Source organism: Oryzias latipes, chromosome 20 (genome assembly GCF_002234675.1).
Source record: "Oryzias latipes chromosome 20, ASM223467v1".
Lineage (NCBI taxonomy): Eukaryota > Metazoa > Chordata > Actinopteri > Beloniformes > Adrianichthyidae > Oryzias > Oryzias latipes.
The window spans coordinates 19,986,724-20,014,691 of NC_019878.2; the positions used below are offsets into that span (position 1 = coordinate 19,986,724).

General features: G+C 39.5%; 1 protein-coding gene across 1 annotated transcript in view; it reads left to right on the forward strand.

Annotated features, from left to right (window-relative positions):
* The window catches only part of plxdc2 (plexin domain containing 2), an 89,278-nt gene that overhangs the window by 21,591 nt on the left and 39,719 nt on the right, over nucleotides 1–27,968 (forward strand). The window contains exons 2-4 of the mRNA XM_011488999.3: nucleotides 10,265–10,482; nucleotides 18,063–18,209; nucleotides 23,763–23,832. Coding sequence (XP_011487301.1) covers nucleotides 10,265–10,482; nucleotides 18,063–18,209; nucleotides 23,763–23,832 — 435 coding nt within the window. The remainder of the gene's footprint in view (nucleotides 1–10,264; nucleotides 10,483–18,062; nucleotides 18,210–23,762; nucleotides 23,833–27,968) is intronic.

Consider the following 27,968-nt stretch of genomic DNA (forward strand, 5'->3'; position numbering starts at 1 on the left):
GCTTTTGTTATAAACCTGATTTATAGCCAAGTTATCTTGTAGATTTGAACAGCCTGCAGATGCAGATGTTCACATCTCTCTTTTTTTTTCGACCCCTGTGACAATGTTCTCTCAGATTTGTTCAGAGGGAGCTACAACTACTATTGCTTGACTGAAGAATGAAAAAAAAAACAAACTAAATGAAACAGGAAAAGTTTGGGTACTTTAATTTGGTTTATTCCCTTAATGCTTTCACCTAGTTAGAAATGATTGCTGGAAAAAGTATTACATTCAAAAACACCCACCGCATTTGATTTATGATGAAATAGAAGAATGATTTGTTGTTTTCTATGAACCCAATTTCATCTTATTGCAGATACATTGTGGGAATTGGTTATCTGTATTGTGACATCCTGCTCTGTCTGGACCATTTTCTGCTCGACAAAGCTCCCAGCGAGGCACAAAGATTGTGTTGTAAACAAAATGTAATATTTATTGACTGAGCGCACAAGTCTCCACTGCTGAGTAGAAAAGAGATTGAAGCAACGACAGACTGTGTGTGACTTGGTTTGTCAACAGAAAAATGTTGGGATGCGTGTTGCAGGCTTTTGAGAATGGTCCCATGTTTTTTCGCCGCCTCTAATCAGTAAGTACAGCTCGAGAAAAGAGCCCCCAAATGCTGTATGTCTTTTGGTCTGCCTCTGCTAGATACTGTTGGCGTGGATCTTTGCTAAAACCAATTTGATCATTGTTGAACGCCTGCAGGCTGTTGGTGGGAGACTGAGATTCTGCATGTTCGCTAGATTCTCATTTTCTTCGCCAAAAATCATTTGGAGATGTTTACATCTGCGCTAGGAATAGCCAAACCTCGGATTAAAAACATGTTATTGCCTGTTTTTTTTTCCCGTTTTTTTTTTTTGAGGAGGTTGTCTATTAAACACGTGTTTTGAATTTATGAATGCAGCAAATAGGTTTTATTATTTAGAGTTGCATAAGTGTGGGACGCTCTCACTGCTGCAAGACTGGCCAAATGTGAAGTCTTAAAACCACAGAACGTGTTGTTGGTTGGACTGGTCACATCTGCATTCTTTACATACAGATGTGATGAAACAGGGGAATGTTCTTTTCAGCAATTATGAGACACATGACAGTAAAGTTAGTAAATCTTTAGGCTATCCATCCAATACCTTAAGTTATTTATGAAAAGGAAGTTTTACCTCGAAGCACCCTTGTTTTTAATTTTCTTTTGGGATTTTGAAGCTCTGCTGAGTGTTTTCTTGTTACTGTTTGAGTAAATTCCTCTGTAAGTGAACATCAAGCTCCTTTGGAAGTTCTTGACTCTCACATTTGAACCAGTTTGTGTTTACACAGAAGACATTCGTTTGGAGAGGTGTGATGGGGTGAGAGGGTTCCTTGTTGGTGATGGATTAGCAGGAAGGAGGGGACAGGCCCCATTTGGCCTCGCATGGACCCTCAGCTTTCAGAAAAAGTGGAAAAATGCTCTCAATACACTTAGATCGACAATCAATCTCCATGCAACTCCGCTGGCAGACACAAACACACACACACACAGACTTGAGCTACATTTATTTCACACCACAGGGAATCCGTCATCAGCTAAAGAGGTGTCTTCTGCTGCACGATGCGGCATTTATCACATACTCTAAGGCATCGTACAGATCAATAGGAGTTATATGGATTCGGTCAGTCAGCCTAAAGGCTCCAGTGATCAATTTTTGCTTCAAATTAGTTCAATTTCAAAAGTGAACAATTCAGACAAAATGAATGACAAATTCTCAAGAACAAACTCAACAGTAAAGCTCAAATATTCTCTGAAATAATCTGAAAAAACCTTAAATTGTTTCATTCCTGATTATGAACTGAATTAGCTGCTTAAGATATTTGGTTTTTCTGAACCACAATGAACCATGAAGAACCAGCCCATCTATACACCCACTGCATTTTTTCAGGAGTCATGGAGACAGCCTCAGCTGTCACAATTAAAGAGAGAGGTTCCTCCTACGACAGAACAATGACTAAATATACGCTCTTGAATGGGTTATTTAGTTGGGGTTATTTAACCTAATTTGATTAAATATTAATGTAATTGTAAGTGGTAATTGTAACAAAAAATGTAAGTATCTCATTTTTTGTAACAAAAAATGAGATACTGAACTACAAAAAAGTAATTTATTAGTTACTTGTCTGCTTGTAAACTTTTTGTCAAGGACAAATGAGTCAATAGTTCTAATATTTGTACATTTTCTGAGATTTATTTGAGAATGAGGGGAGCATAAAGTAGATTTAAAGATGCCTGGAGTGGGACTTTAAATGTATTAGTGCAGTTTTGCAATTGTTATGGCTTTGCATTTTGTGTTGAATGCCTGTTGTGTAGTGTTGTGTACTCTTATAAGGAGCTAAAAATGGATCAAACATTAGATTGTTCTTAGAGTTTGGGAAAATTTCCGTTTCGGTTAACAGAAGTTAACATTTGTCAACTAGCTAAAAAGGTTATTACTATTCTGAACAAAGGTAACTAATTAGTTTCACCCATTTACAAACAGCTCAAGAATTTTTAAATTTTGTGGTATTTAAGAAGGTCTGTGAAATGTATTTTCTTTAGGACATGTGTGCTGCACAGGAGCAGTGAGTTTTTCTGCCAGCTTTATAGTCACTAAATCAGCTTTCAAAATAACATTACTGTGGATAACAGGCTGAACTACAGGAGAAGCAGAAGTCCCTTAATGAAGAGGCTTCAGTGTCCAGTTTACTGCTGCATTTGTTCAAGAGCTCTGGAGTCTCATTACTCTGAGGCAACCACCAAGATTTCCTCCTTCATCATCCTGCGCTCTACAACTCTATAGAGGCTGTGCTTGGCTGGAGCCCTGACTTTGTAAATACATGTGTTGCTTTGATAGCACTCCTTTCATTTTTATGAAGTTGAATGCAACCCTCCCTGCTTGTCTGTTTGTGTCATAGCAGGTTTACGCAAACTTCCTCTGTTTATCGACCCCACAGCCAAGCTAACCACCACTTACAGACAGAAAGCCACTGCGGAAACAGGACGCTCTGTGATGGTCGACTCCTCCACTTCCAAGCCTGTGTTTTGGGGTTTGATGCTGTGTGGTCGGACCGTTTTTTGGGTGCTTTGTGGTTCCAACATGTTTGGATTTTTTTGTGCAGTGTTTAACCGAAACATGCATTTCTCCCACAAAGCTCTCATTAAAGACTTCTCTGTTGAAAGCCTTGATTTAAAGTCGCAGGAGTTGACTCTAAATTCCCCCCATAATTTCTCTTCATTGTCTCTTTCAGTCTTCTGTTCCACCTGTTGCACAGCATGAGGGTATTTTTGTCAGTGAAACACAGTATTTCTTGAGAAAAATTAATCCTTTTTCTGTCTCTAAAGTGTTGAAAGTGATTTTTTTTGTGCTTCAGGCTTTTCTTGTTTCCTGATTCCAATGCTGCTTGCAGCTTCTCTGATAAAATGCACAAGCATAATAGTCAAATGCAGCAGAAGTCCTTGTTTATTGGAGATATCCCACAGCATGCATTTTCAAAAAGCCTAAACAGGCCTTTGTGCTTTGTTTGCAGTACAAAAATCCAGCAATGTGGTTTCTGAACATTTACAGATGAAAGATAAATTAAAAATCACAGCGTAGCATCCACAGTCTGTGTGATGTTTATCTCTGGGGGACAGGCAACCAGCATTTTATCCATAACAATCTTTTTTGTTCTCTTGCTTTTTGCTACAATCTTAAATTTATTGAAACAGATTTTGATGATTCTTACATCTATTGAATCAACTTTGCAGACACCGACTCCACCTACCTGTGAATAACTTTCTTTTGCAGTCAACTTTTTGCCTTTTATGTTTCTGTGTAATGACAAAGTTGCATTTTAAACGGAGGGTATGTAAAAAAAAATAAAAAAGGCACGACATCTCGGAGGAACATGCCCAGCTCCTTAGATTACACAAAGTTACATGCGTGCCTGGAGTGTCTTTTTTGCAAAGGCAAAGAAAACGTTATGTTTTCAAATGACGTCCATAAAGCATTACTGTAAGCCATGCATTGTAGTAATCAATAAATCTCAAATGCTTTATTTTAGTTGTAGTTTTTGCATTTAGCTTTGGTTAAACCTGATGAACCCGGTTGCTTAGAGGCTACAAAATTTAGGTTTCCTTCAGTTGCTCAAAGGCTGTCCTATTTTTTGTCCTTTTAAATGTTTGCGGCTCTTCCACGTCCGCCGTTTGACCTTGAGCATGGTGAACATGATTAACATTGACACAAATGCAACTGCTCTTTAAGGTGTTTGCTTTAGACTTTTACTGGTACATTTATGACATTTGTTTTCAGAAATGTTCAATGTTGAGGTTGATCTTAAATGCCTCTGATAGATGGTTGTAATGTGAGCTGGACTCTCCAGGATGTCGCCTCCCAAGCTTTGATGATTTTAAGAACAGAATAACGAAAGCTGAAGCACCATCAGGCATTACTTCATTCAGAATTTTAGCCGCAGTTTCATAGTTTTACTTTTTTATTTTTATCTTATTCTTTCCAACAGCTGAGCAGACAGATGAGAGCTGAAAGCCTCTTGTGTTGGACATATTTCACTGCTACAATAGGGGTTATGAAACATTTGACACACTACGTATATATTTAAATAAACCCCTTTTGTAATTTAGGCTAAACTTTATTCATCTTACTTATATCTGTAACAGTCTTTTGTTGGACCTGACAGAAAAGAAAAAAAGGGGAAGAGAGAGGGATGCCGGGGCGGGGTAGGAGGGTGATGGCACTCTATCACCCTCACACACACACACCCAAATGCCACAAACATACCTGTGGGCTCCAAAAATGGCCACATACAAAACATGTCAACATGTACACAATACCACTGATGTTCACACACGCACACACTTATGCATTCGGGCCAACACGTGAAATATTTCATTTAAATACTCAAACTATTTGTGCAAAGGTGAGATAGCACCTGTGCTCGAGTGGTTCTTTATGTGTTTCTAAAGTGGATGATGGAATGTAAAAAGAAGGAGGGAGAGAACCAAGCCATCCCCACACCAAGACCCCCGCCATAGCAGCAGCGACAGCCAGGACCCCCCCCCCCCAACACCCGCACGGTAGCAGATAGAGAGTAACCGCCTGCCGGGCGATCACATCCGCCACCCAGGCCAGGGCCAGCAGGACCGCCACAGGGCCCCCAACGCCAGAGAGCAGGGAGGCATCGGGGAACAGAGAGTGCAAGCCCCAACCCAACCAGGAGAGCAGCCCCCCTGCCGCGCCCGTAGGGCCCAACACAGGAGAGCACCCTCAGCCCCAGACATGCAACCCATCGCCACCCAGGAGTTCTGGGCATCCCCCCACCCTGACGCCGGGCACGGGCCAGGGCCCCCCAAGGGAGACCCGCCCTACGCTCCACCAAGTCCACGGTTGGCCCAGGTGAGAGCAAGGTAGGCGCCAGCCACCCCTGACCAGGAGAAAGATGCCCCAGAGCAGTGTGGTCCACAAGAAGTGCCATTACCATGGCCCGACCAGGCTCACCCATAGATGGATTTTGGAGAAGCCCAGCGCTCAAGAGCAACGACCAGAACCCACACCACAGGGACACGAACACCCCCAGGCTTAGATGTGATGTGAACCCCGGCCCCCGGTCGTGCCAGAGAGCACAGGGATCCCTCTCCCCACGTGGAGAGAGGGCCACCAGGCCCAGGAAGCCAGCACCCAAGGAACACGGTACCCTGGTACCCCCTACCATGGATGGGGGTAAGGGACAGATGGTCTGAGGTCCCACCTTCCTTGTAAAATGTATGTGTGTGTGTATGTAAGCATGTGTGTGGGCGCGTGTATTGTTTTAGATTTTTTAACTTTATCAGTTTTCAAAACCTTTTTTTGTTAGTTTTTTGGGGTCACACAAGTTTAAAGTCTCATGAGAAGTTTATAAAAGAAAATGTACCGGTAATTTGTAAAGGTATTATTTTTACTATTAAATTTGAATATTTTGATATTTGAGTTAGGAATCAAAACTTTGTCTGTCTGATGGGATTCATTTAGACTTCTGGATTGAAGTTAATTTAAAAACAAAACTGGAGGAAGTTCACGCAGAAACCCCTGGGGCTTCCCATTCTGTTAAAGATAATGTTTTTGTCTCTGTTTTTTTGTTCATGTAAGTGTCCCAGGGCAAGTCTTATAAAACTTTTTCTGTTTTATGTTGGCTCTTAAAAACGAACCGGGGAGTTTTCTATTGTAGCATGTCTCTGTTGGTTGATGCGTTTGCATTTTTTAACAATAAAGTGCTTCCTAGGAGTTATGTTCTAAAAATTACCCATGAAAGATGAAATCTGTACAGTAGTCAAAGCATTGACTGTATATCTGTATATCTCATAAACAGTGAATGCATGGAAGACAGATGATTTTTAGAGATCAGGTTTGTTTATTTTGAAGAACTCTACAAAACATTGGTAATTATGTCTTCATGTTTGGGTTCATGAGATCATTCAGAGATTCTCCCAGTACGATGAACTTCACCATCTACTGGAGGAGCTGCGTCTGAATGATGGAAGCTTTTAGTAGGACTTCTGTCCCTGTGTGACCCAGTTTGATGACCTACTGTCCCGCGTTAGTCTGAGGAGGAAAGAAAATAATAATTTAGAGGACCTTTTTGATTATTTTTACAATGCAAATAAGAAAAAATAGAGTTCAAGAGATGAACAATCAACTTTTCCTCCATATTGGCTTCCGACCTTACCTACTGTTCACATTATCAACACATCATGGACTAAAGCTGAGTTACGATTAGTTGATATGACACAAATTTTTTGAAGTTCAGATATTTACACTCTGGAAAAACACTGTGCTGCAACGTGCTGTGACGCCTGAAACAAACTGCTGCTAGATGCTGAAAATATGCGACAAGACCACTGATTGTATCTGTACATTGACTTAACATTGCACGGTTTGTGTTTGATTTGAGCATGGCTTCAGACATTCTGAGACATTCACAGAATGAGACAATCAGTACGCAGAAAAAAAAACCTACAACATTGCACACACAAAAAGAAAATCTGCAAAACAGCGAAAGATGATAATAGTGAGGGAACATTATAATCCTGTTTTTTTGTTTTGGGCTAATTCTGTTCTGACACTAATCCCTCAAGCTGCAAATATCAAATGCTTCAATCATTTCAGTTTGATCCACGTTGACCCTGACGGGGAGAGACGGTCCTTCTGTGCCCTGACAACAGCAGCACCAAATTAACCTCTCAGAATACCAAATATAGGAAGTTAAGAATTTGTTGATTGGTGTTTTTTTCCTGTCTTCATCTCCTCATTATGTTCACAAATGTGCAGAAGCATTCCAAGTGGGTGACCTGTCAATCCAGCCAGGGTTTTGATGCCCGTTTCAAGGTCTTTGGGAGGTTTTAGGTGAAACCAAATTACAGTGTCTGTGTTTTTGAATCAAAGGCGTTGACAGGCACAAGTCTGCCCACCAAGCCTATGCGACAGAGTCAGGGCAAAGGTATGCAGGGGCTTTTTAGACTTAATGAAAAGAAACAAAAAAGGAGAAAAGACTTCCTTCACGGAGAGTGCTGGAGAGAAGTCTAACCCTCAGTCTGTCAGGGGGATGGAGGAGAGGGGGGTTCCTCTAGGTGCCCTTCTAAATCCCAAACTTACCAAACCCTCCAACTCAGCTGTGATGGTCTGTGGAGAAGCGTAGTTGCTCCTGCATTTAAAATAAGCCATGCTTGGAAAATAGCAGTCTATTATTTTGTTGACACTTTTCCAGATGTTACTGTTTAATCAGAGTAGTTCATATTTGATTAGCATGTCCAGATGGATCAAAGAAAAGCAAGGAAAACTTGATTTCACTTAGAAATAACTCACTTTTTCCCGTAATTTACAATGAATAGTTGTTTTGTCATCCCAGCTATGTTTTATTCCACACCCTCTGCTCCTCTAAGTAACTCTAATCCACACCACCCACCTACCCACTTCTGCGTTCAGACTTATCTGTGGTTTCTGCTTAGCCGACACTCTTTTGTAAAGTGAATCTGTCAGCTTCCTCTTTGGGGCGAATTAGCATCTTAAGCCTCTCCACATGCTCCCGCCTCCTCTTTCTTTCCCCTCCGAAGAACCAGTGGCTGGAGGGGCCCCTGCAGAACGAGGACAGCACGAAAAACTGAATGTGGGCATAAGAGAGAAGAAATGCAGGGAAAAGAGCAGAAAATTAGCTCTGCTTGTTAAACCCTGTGACCTCTGTCTCATAAAAAGAGATGCATCAGAGAGCAATCGTTATGAAATCAGCAGATCGGTGTTTCTGCAAGACAAAAGAGCAGGCAGCCACTTTGTAAACTTTAAGTTTGAATGCATGCAATGAAAACCAGGTTTACGGCTAATTGCATCAAACCACTTGATTAAGGTCATGGGGGAGCAGGATCATATCAGACATGCTTGGCTTTTGCAAAGTAATGGAGAAAAAGTTTAGCCCTCAGCTGGACAGTCTGTGTTGGCATTTTTTAAGCATTTAGAGAGTTATGAAACAAAAGTTTACGTTCAACATTTTAACAATATTACAAAAAGTAAAGAAGGGTTTTCTTTAGAATTGCTTAGAAAATAGAGTAAAAATGGCTGTATTCCTATTGTTTTGCAAGATTCATGTTTAGTCAGTTTTCACGTCAAGAAGGGTCAGAATTTTGGGAGGAAATGTTTTAACCATAAAACAAGACTTTTGTTTTTTTTAAAGGATTTCCAATTTCTTTCTTTTTTTTTTTTTTACAAAAAATGTGATTAAATACAAGACATATACTGTGGCGCAAAAAATGACATAACTGCTGCGTGCAAAGTATATTTGACCAGAATCAAAACAATGTTCAGCTAAATTATGAATGAAATATGTTTTAGAGTTAGTTTTTTTACAACTACCAATGACACACACTGAACGGTTACCTTCAGGATGGCAGAACAGGGCCATCAGAACAGGAACAGATGGACTAAAAACCACAACTACACAAAAGATGGCTGCTGAAACTGAAAATGTGCAATACATGGACTTGCTGTGCAACAAGTGGACTAATTGTACAAATGGTGGTCTAGTATGAGGGTCAGAGTAGTCCTTCTTGTGCTATATTAACCTTAAATTGATTATAATGTTGGTTGTGTTGTACTTCCTGAATATTGTCACAATGCCAAAAAGTATATTTTATAATAATAAATACATTTTTATTGTTATTCCTCATATTTTAAGTTGATACTGTAGGCTTTTGTGTTTTACAAAAACAAAATACTTTTCATTTTCTGCTTCAAACAGTCACATATTAGCTATACATATACATTTTTTGAGAGAAAAAATAGCCTCCTCTTTAGTACAATTAAGATGTTTTGGTAAATAAATTAGATCCAATTTGTAAAAAAAAAAAAAAATCCCTCCAAAACATTAATGATTATACGTTACAGTAAATATGTTTTTTTCTTCTTTACATGGAAATAAATATTTTAATTTGCAGCAAATATTTAAGACAAAGGTTTAATTCAGCCAAGTATGAATACCTTTTTTGTATGTATTTATTTTTTCCCTTTGAAGTTGTGTTAACATGAAGAATTACCATTCATGGCATATTTATACTGACAAAACTTAGATTAAAATAGTACTTTTTTTATTTGTCTTCATAATTTGGACATCCTGCAAAACATATTTAGGAATTTCCTTTAAGACCAAAAGCTGATGAATATATTTTTATTAATTAATCTCTGTAGTTCTTAAATGTATAAAGGTATTGTGTAACCATGGGAAACCTGTCCAGCAAACATAAATAAGATCACTTCTTCTGAGGGAACCGTCCTTTAAAACAGAGGCAGCTCATCTCATCTGTGCTCCAGCTGCCCGGGCTCTCCTGATCAAGCCATTGCTTATGATGAGCATCTCTCACCTGTCACCAGCGTCTCATTTTAGAAGCTGGAATTGGGGTGATTGGCCTCTCCTGCAGTCAAATGAACTGCTGAGTCATTCATATGCATCTGTTGCAGAGTATTACAAAAACATGCAGAGAAAGAGAGTGATGAGGAAGGGACTAAATGTCAGATTGCTTCAGCGAGAGTAAAATAACATGCTCTATAGTGATTTTATTGGTTTCTAGGTTACTGAAACATCAAGGAAATCCCGTTTAGAAACAAAAACTATAATCTTTCATCATTAATAGTTTCTTGTTGTTGTTTCAGCCAAAGTTTCCCCTTAATTTTTCTAAATGAGCCACATATTTTATGTGTTTCTTCAGAGGTCGCCCCTCTCTACGTGCTGGAACAGGCTGGAGATGAGGACGCAGCGGCTAAGGTGTTCAACCACCGTTGGAGAAGATGGGTTTCCCCAAAACCTCGCAACATGAACAGCAACAGGGCCAGTCAGATGCAGGACCCGGAGCCAGATGTGGAGGAGCCCGATGGTTTTCCAGGCCTGCTGTCTGCTGAGGAAACCGACAACAGCTCACAGATAGAGGTGAATCCCACTAAATCTGTGCTGAATACCAGGAACACCGTGAACTCTGAAAGCTGTCAGGGTATCTGGCAGCAACGTTGCTGATAGACAAGTTTTCTACTATCTAAGATTCATGTGCCTTGCAGCCAAAGTAGTTATGCATTTTACTACTGCAGCCGTGCTCAATACGAGTTTTCCCATGAGAGACAGAACTAGGTTTGAGAAAATTTAACTTAACACTGCCAATATTGTTCAGTGCTTTTTATCAGGTTATGCAATTTTACTCTGTGTTCATAGCTGTAGGTCTCATTTAGGACCTTTTTAAAACATTTTCCTTATGTAAAGCTTTGATTTGAAAAAAATGAATAAATGGGATACACAGCAAAAAAGTCAAAAGAATAGGCCAAATACTAATATTTATAGTAAAACTGATTAATCTGACTAGGATTGTGTCAAAAAATATAACTATTTTAGGAGTTCAAATCAATGAAAACTAGTGAAATCATATGAAATTTTTTTACACATACGTTGCACTCATATCTGGTTATTTGATAATAAAAAACATGATTAAAGGTGTAATCTATGACGTCAAAATAACTCCCAAGCACTCAGATGTTCAATTGTGTGAGAATAAGTCCTATTAAGTCTGGCCTCAGACACTCCAGTTCATGAAATGAACCTGCTGAAAACAGGTTGGTGGGCCTGCAGCAGACCAGAAGCCACCCGTGTTTCCACCTGTCTTTGGCTTTGGCATCAGCGTGCCCGATCTTGTGGCACTTTCTGGTGTGTAGCATTAAGAAATTCAGTCATAATGATGGTAGTTACCTGGCTTAAGGCAGCTTGTTAAGCATGGTCATGGCTTCTAATCACTTTAGGTTCACAGCATCCCAGAGAGAAGCGAGGGGGCTTTGATCGTCAGCCTTAAACATTCTTGCACGCCCACATTTTAAAACTAAGTAAAGACACTTGGACTACGTGTTTACATGTGTCGACCTACTATTATTGTTTTTGTGTGGTTTCTGGAATGAAGCTATGAACACACAGCAGCTATAATTTCACCATATTCAAAAGGAAATAATAAAATTGGATGATGTCATGAACAGAACACATTTAAAGATTGCTTTCCCATTGAAATCACTAACATTGTCATTTTCTAAAACCAACAAAAAACAGATAAATGGCCCTTGAGTGCTGTTAAATATCAAGTACCTGATGTGAAAATAAAAATCATTACAGTGGTTCATGTAGCCATGATTTGTCTTTAACCTCATATTCTAGATGCCATCCTGCTGGATTAGATCTTGGAAGTGTGAGTCTAAATATCCTTAATATCCTAATGACAATATTATGCAACCTTGTTTATTTACAGGATTTACATCATAATGGTTTGGTGCACTTTGCGGAAAAATATGCGGTATCAGAAAGCCTACTTATTTACTTATTTACTTTTACTTATTTTCCTAAATCGTTTTCTCAAACCTGTCATAACTTTTCTGTTTTTTTTATAAATTATTTCTTTATGTCCCACTCCGATCAACTGTTGGTCACTTATAAAATTGTTCCCAGTGGTTTTTTAATTATGATTTTGCTGTTTTCATAAGATATTTTTCCCAGCGTCAATTTTCCGTCTGATCCTTATTCCCGTTTTAAATACAGAAAGACAGTGGCCCCTCGCTATACGGCAGTTCACCTTTTGCCATCTCGCTGGGTTTTTTTTTCCGTGCATTTTGTTTTTACAGCGCATGCTGTGTCTCCTGTACAGATTGCGATCAATTTGCCACTTTTACATAAATCCTTGATCGCTAGCAAATCTTTTTTTCCCCCATTCTATAATTCTGGACTTTCTTTTCTGTGAAGATTTGAACTTTAAAAGTTTAAACAGGAGAGAAATGTGTAAGAATATAAAGTTTTGATAAGAGTGTACTCAGTACGGCAATTTTGAGCTTATTTTTCTTTATACACAGTATGTCCTCCGTCAAAGGTTTCCACAAGAACCTGTGAAAAACAACAGTTTCACCCTAGTGGGTCTTTAATTTTAACTGTTTTCAGACAGAAATGACAAGAAAGTATGGAATGGAAGCATAACAAAAGCTTCAAACTTTTAGACATAAAACTAAACCCACATATAAACAGTTTTTTCATGCACACTGATGCTCTGCTGGTTTCATTTCCATAAACTGTCCTCTAAATAAAATCCACTTCTTCCGTCTTTGCTTTGAGTTTAGCTTGTGTGTTTAGTTTAGCTGGTTATTCAAAGCTATTTTCCAACAAAGAGCTGTACCTTACCTCAACGTGCAGGTTTAAACACAGACTGTCTGACGCCCTGAATGTCTGCTGCCACTGCAGAGGCGCTTCGGATCATTAATTCTGACTCTCTTCATGCAGTCTCTCCAGGTCACTGTCACAAAGACCCGGAAAATAAAACTGTGGAAAGAAGTCAAGGTCACTGAATTCACGTCAGGTTGCATTTATTAAACACAGAATTGTTACAGCTGTGGTCGTGGTTTGGTGCTGAAACTAAACATGGCTTTACTTCCTGCACTGTTATGAAGTTGTGTTTTTTTCCATGTATACGTTAGTGGCAGAAATATTCAGCCAATCAGCAGAATTCCTTTGCCGTCACATATTTAGGTGTTCGTTTTTCATCAAACACTTTCCTCCCCACATGACTGTCAGCACTCATTCAGGCTGAGAAATCCTCCTGACACTGACTACCAAACAGACTGCATATGAAGCCCTGACCTGCAGTCACGTCTATTTGTTCTGATACATTCTCCTCCTTTGCAGTCCTTGCAGGATCAATCATCTGGAACATCCAGGAGCCACACATGAGTTGTTTTATCAAAAAAGCAGCTGGTCTACAACCAAAAAAAAGGGTACAACATAAAAAGATCTAACCTTCACGAGGCTCCATGTTCCTGGATGAACATTTCGTTGTTCTTTATCATCTTTATTTGCAGAAAAACAATCCTTGATAACAAGTTGAGACAAGAAAGACGTTTTTTTGTCAGCTTTAATGACTTTTATTGCAAACACAGATACGTTTGTTCTAAAATGACGCTAACTTCACTAACGGAGAAACTTGCAAGGTTGAATGTCCTCTACTGTTCTTGCTGTTATTGAATATTTGTGTTTTTTGAAGAATAGAAAAGAGTTCATTCGGGATTTCAAAGAAGCCAGAGGCAAACCTCTACCCAGCCACTCTGTGCTTTGTAATGAACTGCAGCAGTAATGCATTTCACATCTCAGTAAAGAGATTCTTACAAAAATAATGAACGAAAAAGAAAAGAGGAAACAAAACATGCCTTGCTCGCTCTGGCATTATTAGATCTGTACTCTTTATGCTCTCATTTCTGCCACTACAGCTTTATTTTATTAAGAGGTGAAATGTGTGTGCTGCATGGGCTCAACCAACTCCACCCAAAGATTTATTTTGTTTAAGAGTTGAGGTCTAGAGTAGGTTGCCAGCCTTTATGTAAATTTTGTGTACCATTTTTCCTCTGACAAACCAACTTCTTGACTAAATACTGATAATTTCTTTTATAACTATTTTTGATCATAAAATGACTCAATCTTTTAATTTCCTGCTTCAACAGATTAAAGAAAGAAAAAAAAATCAGAAAGGAGTTTCTTATATACATATACACATTTGTTACAATTAATGACATTTCTTAAAAAAATAATATTGTTTTGGATTTTGGAGCTATTTTTTTATGAATTTGACTTCATAACCAGAACAACATGCATAGAACTAAAATGTTATTTTTTTCAAGAAATATTCTACTTTACTTTAGTCACCATTGAATGACTAAAGCTTCATTTGACTAGTTTGCAGATGAAAAAAAAAAAAAACTCAGGTGTGAATTTTAAAACTATAATGTATACATTTCTACACAAATCATTGACCAGACCAAAAAAAAAAGAACCATTGAGCAGCAGCAGCACACAGATAATAGAAACAGAGGTGAAGTAGACGACTGATAATATAGTAAGTGAAGTAATGACTTAACAAGGAGCAGGTGTGTTCATTAATTCGGATCAGGTGTGACAGGTATAGAACACAACAAAGAACTAAAAAACCTGCAATTCCATGCAAAAACTGAATCAGACACATAGGAAAAAGCATCTTTTTACATTAAAAAACCACCAACACATAAACCAAAAGAAAATAAAGCAGAGATTTCAAGAGTTTGAACATAAAATGTATGAAAAAAAAACATACATCAAACATCAACTCTCAAAAACTTCTTCAGAATTTTTTACCAAAACCGAAGGAAAATTCTGATGTTTCTCCACCAATAAGTCAATAAAGGTTGATTTTCAGCTTCTTACAGGAGCAATGGCAATATTCATGACCTTTTTAAAAAAAAACGTGATTCAGAAACAAATATTCTAAACTCTATGTTTTTAGTGTAAACATTTGTTATTTAAGATTATACAAATTATTTTTTCCTTCAGTTTTTACAAATTCTAGCTTAGTCACATATTTAAACTAAAAATTCTGATATAGAAAGAAGCCTATAAAGTAAGTTTTAATGAGACTAAGCTGAAGTAAAAAATTACTCTCCACTATTTGCTAATAAGATGCTAATAAAAGATTGGGGTCTTTAAAAAATAGATTGGGGTCTTGGTATCATGTAATATTGATGCAATACGGTGCTCAAATAAAAGTCCCGGACAGAAGTGAAGTAAAATCTGAAATGGATTTTCTGCTCTGGATACTTTTTTTTAACTTTATTGAAATGCAACATATTGATTTATAAAACAGAAAGGATTTCTTGCCTTCATGCTTCTATTATTATTTCCAAGGAGAATCTTAACAGGGTATAAATATAAGATGAGGTAGATATTACTTATAAATACTTAGAAATGATTAAATATGTTATATATTTTTATGAATGTGTGAAACACCCGGTTTGGCGTTAAAATAGACAACAAAGGTAAATAAATATATTTGGCTTCAAGACAATTTATAAAAAACATAAGGAGTGGGGTTCTTTAAATGTGCTTCTACCAGTATCCTTTCAAGCAATTACAGTAATCAAACTCCATTTGCCAATCATTCGGCCTATTTAATAAATTCAATGTGACTTCAACTGAGGTGGGAATGTGTCTATTTATGATTTAGAGTATTTATAATGACATTATGTCCATAAATTCATAGGTGGGTTTGCAAGTGTCTTCTTTAATTTTCCAATCAATTTATAAATGTTTTAAAGGGCCCGTGTCATGCAAAATATACTCTTTAGCGTTTAAGTGAACTGTAACGTTCATTCCTCACATTTTTTAGGTATTCCTCTAAAAACCTGCTCTCTGAGCAAAAGCCCCTCCCAATTCACAAAAACAAGTGGGTTCTCAAATTGTAATGTCATAAAGTGAGGAACAGCCCCTTCCAGGAAAAGTCTGCGCTGCCGGCACCGCCCCCATGCGAACACCCACTTTATTTTTCTATGCAAAATTTGTACTTGTATCTTTGTAAAAGTTCCTGAGGCCGACTCCAGGTTGACTTCATAAAATAGGCGGCACCCACACAGAGCGAAAGGCAATGCCTCAGAGATCGAGTTGTCTTTAGCTGCAAAAATAACTAAAATTTCATTAAAAGAATCATTCTTTAGTGTGCCAAAGGTAAAATATTATCATATGGATGGATATAATTTACTCTGAAAGGCTTCAGAAAAACGTGATACACTGTAGACCCTTTAATCCGGCTTGTTTTATCTACATTTTTTTTAGTTTGTCTACTTTTTGTTTTTCAGTTTTGATTGCTTGAATTAAACCAATTCATATTCCGAAGATATGTCTACAAACACAGAAATATCCGAACCAGTTGTTAGAAATAATCCAATCTTTTAACTTGTGTGTTTTCATGAACCGCCATCTTTGAGTCCCAGTGTGTGCGCACACTTGAAGTCCCACTCCGATTATCTTTTGATCTATTTTTAAAAATGTTCCTAGTGGCCTTTAATTATAATTATGCTGTTTTTAGCCAAAATTTTAAAAAAATGTTGTTGTTTTTTAGGACATAGTTTCTGCAGAGCGACAGGACTCCGTTAAAAATTCGCATCCTAGTTGTCAGCAGGACCATTGGCACAGAGCAACCCTGCCCGTACTTCCTATCATCCATCTGTTAACACCAAGGATGTAATTCCTGCATGATTTCCAACAAACCCTGCTCTGGCATGTTCGAATTGGCTGGACACACCTGAACCAGATACATAGTCATGAGTAGGGCTTGGATATCTGTAAATCATGCAGACAAACTAGCCCTCGAGGCCTGGAGTTGCCCATCCCTGGTTTACACCAGCTCACAGCTCCTCACATAACCTATAAAATTACTGCAGCAACAAAGATTGCGAGCAGTGTTGGAGCTAACTAGCCGTACAGTTTTGAGTCATATGCCAGCTCAGATGAGGAAAACTAAGACGTACATGGATCGAGTCGTCTACACATGGATGGATCAGAATGTGGCGGAGCAGGGAGTTTGTGGCTTGCCGTTGTAGCTTCTACACCACATTTCCAATGGCATTTTTTCGTCTGCTCCTGATTCATCACGATTTAGATACTTAAAAAAGCAATTTTAATCTATTATGACCACAAGAACATGTTAAAACACACAAAAATACCATCAGAGTAGGTTTTTCAGTGAGTTTGCTGTCAAATAGAACAGATTTAAAAATAATGTTTAAAAAAAAGAAATATCACCGGCAAGTTTTTTCAATAATTATGCGTTTATTAAATAGTTATTTTTTTCATTTTTCAGGTGTTTGTTTTGAGGTTGCTTATTTAAGTCCATTGCTTGTTTTTTCACAGTTTCGTCTGTGAAAATCTTCAAGCTTCTCTGTTCATTTTAAAAGTTCAGGCTTTGCATTGTAAAGCAAGAAGGCGGTTGTCCATTGGGGCCTTTTTCTTTCCTAATTTACTACTAGTCTGCAGAGTGTGGTGATTTCTGACAGTTGAATTAGTGAAACCACCTACATAGATGACTGAACTACTTAAAGAAGCTTGTGAAGTTTAAATCCTCCAGCTTTTCAGACTGAGTTTTGGGTTAAACTATGAAAATAATGTTAATTCCTGAGGTAGAACAAACCAAAAGATTATACCTCAGTTGGGTATTTTTTTGACCTTTTGACAACCGAGAGGCAGCAGCTCTGAGCATCGCCGCCCACATATCAAAGAATCCACAAAGCTGTGTGAGTTCTTATTAGACAGATCACAGTCAGAAGCAATGTGACCCCCCCCCCTACCCACTCCCCATGCAGCAAAACATTAACTTTGATCGTGTTTAAGATAAAAGACACAGCTGTAAGGTATCGTTACACCCAGACGGGAAGAAATAACACAAGCTTTCCTGCTATTTTTGCACAGGAAACAATAAAAACTGACAGGCCTGTCTCGCATGAAAGTCCATGGATGTTTAAGTTATAAAAGCCAGTGCTGACTTTGCAGTCTGAGTGCAGTCTGTACTTTCTTTAATTATGTTAGCAGACATTAAAAGCTGCACAAAAGAAGGAAACTTTGATTAAAAATGAAACTTAAAGCTATACATCCTGGCTTAATTAACTGTCACTTTTTCTTTTTTTTACATTTTTAATTTTCTCCAGGAGGACATGGATCACAACTACTACACATCAAAAACGTACAATCCCTCTGATCCCATGAGCAAGGACTTGTGGGTGAATATCGACCAGATGGAGAAGGACAAAGTGAAGATCCACGGGATTCTGTCCAACACTCACAGGCAGGCAGCGGTAAGTCAGCAGCAGCACACAGGAGATTTACCCAATGCTGAAAACGAAAAGTTTATGATTCAAATATTAGTTGATGGTTGTTGATATCACACAAAAGTTATGTTAAAACACTAGACATTGAGATACCTTCATCCATAAAGATTATGCTGCAAAGTCACCAAAAGTCGTTCTCCACTTAGTTGGCTGCAAAACATTGTTGTTTGGCTCTGGTACTAAAATTATTAGCAGTTCCTAAATGCTCACGTTACCAAATGTATCCTTTAAACAACAATTAGTAAGTACAACAATAACATTGCAAATTTATTTAATTTTAGCATTTTTATGCATGCAGTATTCCTATTCTGTCCATTTATACTGTACGTTGCACGGACTAATGAGGTAGCTGTAGAAGGGTTTCATTATGCAGCATTAGTAAGGTGCAAATACCGGCCCCCTACTGTCTGGGTGCTAATGCCGCGAACACAGGGTGTGCAGGTGAAATATAAGTGCCCGTAGGACGCACTCAGACTAATGGTCAGGCACAAGCAAGGAGCTAGCATGAAGCCTGCAATTAACACATGAACAGCACTAATAAGCACCTTGTGCAGTCCGCAAGGTTTGGGGGGGTGGGGTGAAAAAAATGAAAAATCTCTATGACACGCCTGCATCTCATTTATTTCACCCTTACGTGTTGTATAAATTTAGTTACAACCTATCAGCTGCAGCATACTCATAGAACAAAAATGCATGAACCTTTTTGCTCTAAGGGCTCGCCAAGCAGTCATTTCCCATAAAGGTAAAATCTCTGCAATTATGTGCTGGGTGATGTGTATGGATATAAACATGTCATGAGGTGGTGAAGTATTGACAAGTATACACAGGATAAATACTTAAATGTAGAGCCACACAGAGACACAACCGAGACAATTTAGTCACCAATCAACCTATGAAGCATGGTTTTTGGGCTGTAGGAGGAAGTCGGAGAGAAATAAATGAACAAAAATAAAAAAGGAAAAAAATTGTTGAGTGGTGAAACGTTTCAAGGAAGATGTTAAGTCTAGTTGCCATGGCTCAACAGACAAGCTACTGAGACTGAGATGATGGGAAGACCAAGAATGAAACATCTATACTACCCAATCAAGTCCCAATAGGACTAATCCAGACTAAAATATCTAAAGTCTCTCTTATAAAAGTGACAGGAGAAATGATCTATACAATAACACCGTAACATCAGGCAGAATGTACACATAGTTCTTTTAAAACATGTTTTACCTTTTAATATTTCATGCCATTTCTTTCCATTTGTTCACAAATGCTGACTTTTCAATGCTGTGCTTTGTCTTAAAACACAAGTGGAACGTAAAAAGCGTCTTTTGATTTTTATCTCTCTAAAAAATATCCTAATTTTTTTCCAAAACATCTCCTGTGCATTTTTTTCAAAGAGTCCCCTTTTCCCCAGCAGTGGCAGGTGACCCATGAGAACTGCATACTGATTAAGTCAGCAGCAGCAGCAGACCAAAGAAAAAGGGCAGAATGCAAAAAATAAAATAAAAAATGGAGAAAGTACCTGGTGTGAACAGTAGCAGTTGAGGAGACAGAATACTAAACCACATTGTGTATTCTGCTCCTTCACCAACGGTCTGGTAATAATGGACTGAGGCGTGCAATCTAAGAAAAGCTTTTTCATTGCAGCAGCTCAGAACATCCTATGGAAGTGATGGTCTTTTTAACCAAAGAGTACAAGATTGCCTACAAATGGATTTTTCTAAGTTCAAGAGAGATCCAAACATTTTAAGACCCACTTAATTATATATATATATATATATATATATATATATATATATATATATATATATATATATATATATATATATATATATACCTAAGAGATGGCCATACCTGAAGCACTGGAAACTGCCAAACAAAGGCTCCTAGCCTTGAGCAGCCGCCTAAAGAGGTACACAAGAGACAATGAAGCCAGACGAATAAACAGGCTCTTCGCAACTCAACCTGTAAAAGTGTACGCTCAGTGGCAGGGTCAAAACAGCCGAGCAGACCCACCAAGGCTAGAAACTGAACAGTACTGGAAAAGTATATGGGAGAAACAGACAGCACATAACAGCAATGCCCAGTGGCTGGTCTCTCTGAGAAAAGAACATAGCAACCTCCCTGAACAGAATCCAGTAACCATCACAGTGGCAGACATCCAAGAAAGAGTCTCAGGTATGAAGAACTGGACAGCACCGGGCCCTGACATGATACATGCCTACTGGCTAAAGAAGCTTACCGCACTCCACGAGCGCTTGGCAGCACAAATGAACCAGCTGCTAAGAGATGGGACTCACCCCGAATGGCTAACGGAAGGGCGAACGATCCTGATCCAGAAGGATCCCTCAAAGGGTGCAGTCCCATCCAACTACCGGCCAATAACCTGTCTGTCCACAACATGGAAGCTCATGTCAGGCATCATTGCAACAAAGATAAATAGGCACATGGATCAATTCATGAGTAACACACAGAAGGGCATTGGTAGAGACTCCAGAGGAGCCAAACACCAACTCCTGGTCGACAGAACAGTCGCTCAAGACTGCAAGTCACGACACACCAACCTGTGCACAGCCTGGATTGATTACAAGAAGGCCTATGACTCAATGCCACACATGGATCACTGAATGCTTGGAGCTGTACAACATCAACAGGACTCTAAGAGCCTTCATAGGAAACTCAATGAAGCTGTGGAAAACCTCCCTTGAAGCCAATGGGAAGCCACTTGCACAAGTGTCCATCAAATGTGGGATATACCAAGGTGATGCTCTGTCCCCACTGCTGTTCTGCATAGGTCTCAACCCCCTCAGTCAAATAATCACCAAGACTGGCTATGGATACCGACTCAGAAATGGGGCCAACATCAGTCACCTCCTCTAAATGGATGACATCAAGCTATATGCTAAGAGCGAGCGTGACATTGACTCCCTGATCCACACCACCAGCATCTACAGTACTGACATTGGGATGTCATTCGGGCTCGAGAAATGCAGCCGGATGGTGACAAAGAGAGGCAAGGTAGTCCACACAGGAGGGGTCTCACTCCCAGAAGGAACAATAGCAGACATCGAGGACAGTTACAAGTACCTTGGAATTCCACAGGCAAATGGCAACCTGGAGCAGGCAACAAGGAAAGCTGCAACAGCTAAATACCTCCAACGAGTAAGGCAAGTCCTGAGAAGCCAGCTCAATGGCAAAAATAAGACCCGGGCAATAAACAGCTACGCACTGCCCGTTATCAGATACCCTGCAGGAATAATAAGATGGCCAAAGGAAGAGATACAGACCACGGATGTTAAAACACGAAAGCTCCTCACCATGCATGGAGGGTTCCATCCCAAATCCAGCACCCTGAGACTGTATGCTAGCCGCAAGGAAGGAGGCCGAGGACTAGTGAGCGTAGAAGCCACTATCCAGGATGAAACATCCAAGATCCATGAATACATCAAGCTCAAGGCCCCAACTGACAGTGTGCTCAGTGAATGTCTCAGGCAATGGAGAGCAGAGGATACAGTGCTGGAGGACAGATCCTCATGGGAGGACAAACCCCTGCATGGGATGTACCACCGGACCATAACTGAAGTGGCTGATATCAAGAAGTCCTAATAATGGCTAGAAAGGGCTGGCCTACAGGACAGCACCGAAGCGCTCATCCTGGCAGCCCAGGAACAAGCCCTGAGCACCAGAGCAATAGAGGCTCAGATCTACCACACCAGACAAGACCCAAGGTGTAAAATGTGCAAAGAAGCGCCTGAAACAATCCAGCACATAACTGCAGGGTGTAAGATGCTGGCAGGGAAAGCATACATGGAGCGCCACAATCAAGTGGCTGGAATAATATACAGGAACATGTGTGCAGAATATGAACTGGAAACCCCAAGGTCAAAATGGGAAACACCTCCGAAGGTGGTAGAGAATGAGAGGGCAAAGATCCTGTGGGACTTCCAGATCCAGACTGATGGGATGGTAATGGCGAACCAACCCGACATTGTAGTGGTGGATAAAGAACAGAGGAAAGCCGTTGTGGTGGATGTGGCAGTGCCAAGCAATGGGAACATCAGGAAGAAGGAACATGAGAAACTGGAGAAATACCAGGGACTCAGAGAAGAACTGGAGAAAGCCTGGAAAGTGAAGGTGACAGTGGTGCCAGTGGTAATTGGAGCACTCGGGGCAGTAACCCCCAAGCTGGAGGAGTGGCTACAACAGATACCTGGAAAGACCTCAGACCTCTCAGTCCAGAAAAGCGCAGTGCTAGGAACAGCTAAGATACTGCGCAGGACCCTCAAGCTCCCAGGCCTGTGGTAGAGGACCCGAGCTTGGAGGAGAAACCACCCGCGGAGGGTGAGAGGGGCGTTTTTTTTTTTTTATAATTACATATAAAACAGTCCTAGTGAATAATTAACTATGATTATGCAGTTTTTGGCTAAATCTAAGAACCTGTAGTTTACTAGGACTTAATTTCTGCAGAGCAGCAGTAGTTAATCAGAAATTCTCCTCTGAGTTGTGGGTAGGACTGTTGGCACGGAGTATTCTGTGCTCATTTCCCATCATGCCTTTGTTTACACTCTCTCCCGCCAGCTTACATCTCCTCACGTTCCAAAGCTAACATTAGCAGTGCAGCAAAAATGGCGAGCAACATTGGAGCCATCCAAATGTACAGATCTGAGCCAGATGCCAGATCAGACAAGGAAAACAAAATCGTACATGGATCTATTTATCTGCAAGTGGATGCATCGGAATTGGAGCAGAGACTTTGGCATGCCCATCACAGTTGCTGCATCACAAACCTGAGCATTTTCAAACCGCGTTTTTTTTTTGTGGTTTTTTATGTACCCCTGATGCATCACGATTTGAATAAAAAACATTCAGAAACGTAATCTTAATTTTCTTGATATATGTCCACCAACATCAGAAAAATGCTACAGCAAAAACACCATTTTCATTGGAGTGGGTCTTTAAGCATTAACGATACTCTTTTTGGTTAACGTTACTTTATCAGCAGCCTTTCTTTGGCTTTAACCCCAAAAGAAACTGATGACCTAAAAAATGCTAATCTTCAACTTGATGTCATCATAGGACGTTTTTGCTTTTTTTTTTTCTTCCTAAGCAGCGTCTTGCTGCAGGAATCATGATTTAAATTTCCAGACAGAATGAGATTCTGTGGATTTACAGCATATGCAGATGTGATCCTCTTCATGCACCAGTTAATTCTTACCGTTCCTCCCCGGTGTGAGGAGGGGAAATCCACTGCTGGAAAACAAACACTCTGCATTGGAAGCAATCCTCTGCAGCTGCATCTGGGTTCATTCCTGCCTGAATCCCTGTCAGGGTTTCGTTTTGTGTAGAGTCAACACTTCATACCAAACGCAACCTTTTTTTTCTTCCGCTTTGACAAATGTGTGGTGAATGTCATTAATTAAAACCCCTGTGTAAAACTGACCACAGTTTCTTTATGTGAACAGTTTCATCTTGTTTTGTTCTTCTTTCACCTTCCTGCCTGACTGGAATCTTTTTTTGTCTTCCTTACAGAGAGTCAATCTGTCCTTCGATTTTCCTTTTTATGGACACGTTCTGCGTGAAATCACCGTGGCGACTGGAGGTAGGTTTGGCTCTTTTATCTCATTGACACTTACTGGTGTTATTATTGGACATGCTGTTATACTCTGGTCAATTTAGACTCTATGTGTGACAGACTTTTATTGCTGTGGGACTCTGAAGGGGTGTGATTTGAAAATAAGTCTGGCAGATAGGAGCTCTGAGAGCAAAGTCATGTGCATGTACAGTCTGAAACCTCATCCATGAAGTCTGGGAAGGGAAAAAATGTAAAGTATTCTTGAATTTTCTTTTTCTTTTGAGACGCTTAATCGGAAGATTGAGGGGTGGAAAGCCTCGTTTGGCACAAAATCACTAACAAACCTCTCAGCCAAGTAATCAGCCTCATAGTAGACAATTAACGCTCTCACCTCTGTGCTAAACCAAGAAATGAAAAACCACTCCCAGCAATCAGCACCAGTGGCTGCATGCTTTGCTTAACTGTGGGAGAACAAAAAGCAGTTGGGTTTGGACTTGAAACAGACTTTTTCTTGCCAAGTTGCACCATGCTAGAGTTGGAAAGGGAGGTGGAGGCATCAGACGATGTGTGGAGGAAGCACGTGATCCAGCAGACGTGCTCACCAGAGTGTACAAAGCAATTTTCCACTTGAGTCATGACAGTGAAATCACAAACACCCCAACCAACTATTATCCCGTCAGAGACTAGAGCCTGGCTCTTAACCCAGATATTCCATAGATTCTGTGCTGTGTTTAACTGCTTCTGGAATTATAAAGAAATAATCAGCGGTGTCTCTTGTTGCCACGACCGTCACTGTCTGGCCTGGGTGTTGGCTCTGGATGATGACGATGAGGGATTTTCAAGATTGAAAAGGGATAAAAAGATATGGCATTTTTTTACTCAGTGAGGGAGATAGAGGGGTTTTGACCTTCTCCATCAGTCAGCTTGTCCTCTTAAAACTCCACCATTGAGTCCCATTTCCTTCAATTAAAACATCCGCGTAAAGTTTGCATGCCTAAAGATGTGTGCAAACGAGATGGCATGTGCAAAAAACAAGCCACCCTTCATTTACTTCTTGAACGCATCAAGGAGTGCAATTTATATGTGGGAAAAATAATGCACGCGATGCTCTTACTGCATTTGGCTTTGATAAATGTGCAATGTGGGCCTTCGAGGCAGAGCGTGTAAAAAAGTGGGAGGATTTGGTGCAGCTAGGTAGCACACACAAGGTGTTGCACAACATTTGTCGCTCCTGTCAATGTTAAACAGGTGGAGGTGTTGACGACAAGACTCTTTGATTTACTCCTTTTTGCTCATTTCACATATTAAGTTTCCACGTATTTCCCCACCTCCCCAGACCTAGCTGTTGCCATCTGAGGCCTCCACCTAATATTAGAAACATGTTTCTATACTTTCTATTAAACACGTCTTAATTATTTTCTTCTTTTTTTTTTTACTTGTTTTTGTCTTTCCTATTTATTAATATCTATTTTTCCATCCGTTCCTTTTGTTTGTGACCTTCTTTCTGTCCTTCTAACCTGTGGGGACGAAACCACTATACATCCTGATCTGACCACGGCTTTCTTTCATGAATCTTGCAATAGTTGTTCGTAAATCAAATGTTTAACAAACTGCAAATGCGATCTATTTTGCCCACAATTTTAACCTCTTTAGATCTCAGTAAATCAGGCCTTTAGTCCAGCATGGATCACAGGAAGCCACTGAGATAAAAATGTTCCCAAAATAAGATCTTAAGTAAGTTCTTACTGCTTCTGTTGTAAAGTCTTCTTGAGATCAAACTTCATTCTGGCCAAGACCTTTTATTTTATGTAAACCCTCAACTTCTTGAAGCATAAATGTACAACTTTATTCTCGTAAATTGTTGATTTTTTTTCTCATAATTGGATGACTTTAGATTGTTTAATTTCGTTTTTTTTTCTTTCCTATGAAATTTTTTATTTTTTTCCTCATATTTTATTCTCATATTCTATTTTATTTTTTTCATTCTTTTGTGGTGGTCCTAATACTCCATAATAGAACCATGTAGGAGAAATGTGTGTTGGCACTATTTATGATTGCTGAGAAGATGAAGAAAATGAATGAAGGCAGATCTTTTCTATTGGGAGCAGCGTTCAACTACATGCTGTAGAGCCATCCCTAATTTAAATTTATGTCCAATCACGCAACCGTGCACCAGCAAAAGCAACAAAGTACAACACAAACAAGGTGTCGATCTGAAGCTGCTAGAAATCCAAAATCATGCCAAATTTGGGATGGATTCTTTTTCAAACAAAAAAACAAAATTGAAATAGGATGTGACCAGATGGTTTTAGAACATAACACACAGACACTAAGATTTCCTGACTGTCTTTAAATTAGACTGACTGCAGGACTAAAAAGAAACAGTATTTGTGCCAAAAAATGAGAATTAACGTAAATAAGCATTGACTAGTGTTTCAAATGAGTCTAACAAGTGAGAAATGAACTGTTGCCAGAGGTTTTCCAGGTTCATAATTGCTTTGTTTGCTTGTCACTCTTCACAGGAAAAGAACTGAACATGATGAAAAACCTTGTTTGTGTGCGTGCAGGTCTTGTCCTGACCCTTTCCAGTTCAAAAAGGCTGTGATAAACAGAGAATGCCTTGTGTATTAAACACATTTCCGCTCACAGGAATAGAAAGCCTGTTTAAACACGCCCTTTAGGAAAGTGAAGCTTCAGCCTGAAGGGGTTTATAATCCCAGCTAATATTTTTGTTGAAGTGAGGCACTTTCTGAAGGCAGCACAGAAAAAGATACCCCCACTCCATCCTACTTTCTGTTCCTGTCTTCTCTCCATTATTCATGTCGCCTCTCTATCTGTGGCGTATCCAGACCCCCCTCCTAGCCTCCTTCTGGCTAAAGTGACAGCCCTAATGAATAGATAGCCTCTCTATTGAGTGCGGCGCATCTTTCACCTCTTTAGGGCATTGAGAGGCTCTCTGATTTTCTTTAGATTGTCAAATATGTTGGAATAGGTTATCAAGGGGATGCTGGTGGAAAGGAGAGACAGAAACAGCAAAGACATCCTTCCAAGCCTGAATTTTGGATTCTTGACAGGTGTGAGTGCTTTGAGCTGGATGTGGTGAAACTATGGGATCAATTCAGAATGGCTTTATTCTTTAAAATATATCCAATCATAAACCTGCACAAGCTGCATAATTGTAAGTAAGTTAATGTGAACAATTCTGGGTACCCTCCTTTACAGGTCCAGATGGGTTGCAAAGCGTGTGAACGCCTGTTATGTTTCCTTTTTTTAAGCTTTATAAAGATTTGTTTGTGCAATTGAAGGTTTGTTAGGCTTATTTGAGCTTCACACTTTTTAAAGACCCACTCCGATCATCTTTTGTGTTATTTTAAAAGTACAGTTTTGAGCCAAATGCCAGCTCAGACAAGGAAACACTGTAACTATTTATTTTTTTAAGTAAGATTCCCAATACAGAAGACAATAACCAGAAGCAGTTTTCTAGTTACTAAATACATGTCTGTAAGCCACATTCTTTTTATTTCTATTTTATCTGGCTTAGAATAAATACCTGAGTATGCAGGTTTTGTTTCTTTGTTTTATACCAATCTGATCCACTCTTTGTTTGTAGAACCTCAGATATACTTGGAACCAGAGTGTCAGCTACTGCACTTCCTTGAATGCCCAGTGTGACTTGTCAACAGGGGAACCAGCTCTGCATCTGCTAATACTGTGACTGCAGAAAGTATGCCTTTGCCTTCTGCAACTATCTTTAGTGCAGCAGAGGGGGATCACCTTACAACCGTGGCGGTGCATGTCTTGTGTGACCATTGACTAGAATGGTTCAGATTAACAGTTGCATGAGTCCAGTGTATGTTGTTGTTGTTTTTTGGGTTCCAATACATGTCTTAAAACATGTTTCATTATTCAATGTGAACATTTGTGAGAGCGGTAGTTTACTAAAGGAAATCGGAACACCCAATGAATTGCACAGAGACGTCATCTTTAGTAAAAGGTATTTCCTAAAACGCTGGTGGAAGTTAAATCTATACTGTCTTCCCATAGGAAAAATCTGTTGCTCATATGTTGCTTGATCTCGTCTCTTGAGATCAGTTTGAGCGTCTCATATTTGTATCATTCTGTGATCATTTGCTTCTTAACTCTTGCTCCTAAGGGTCCCTTAG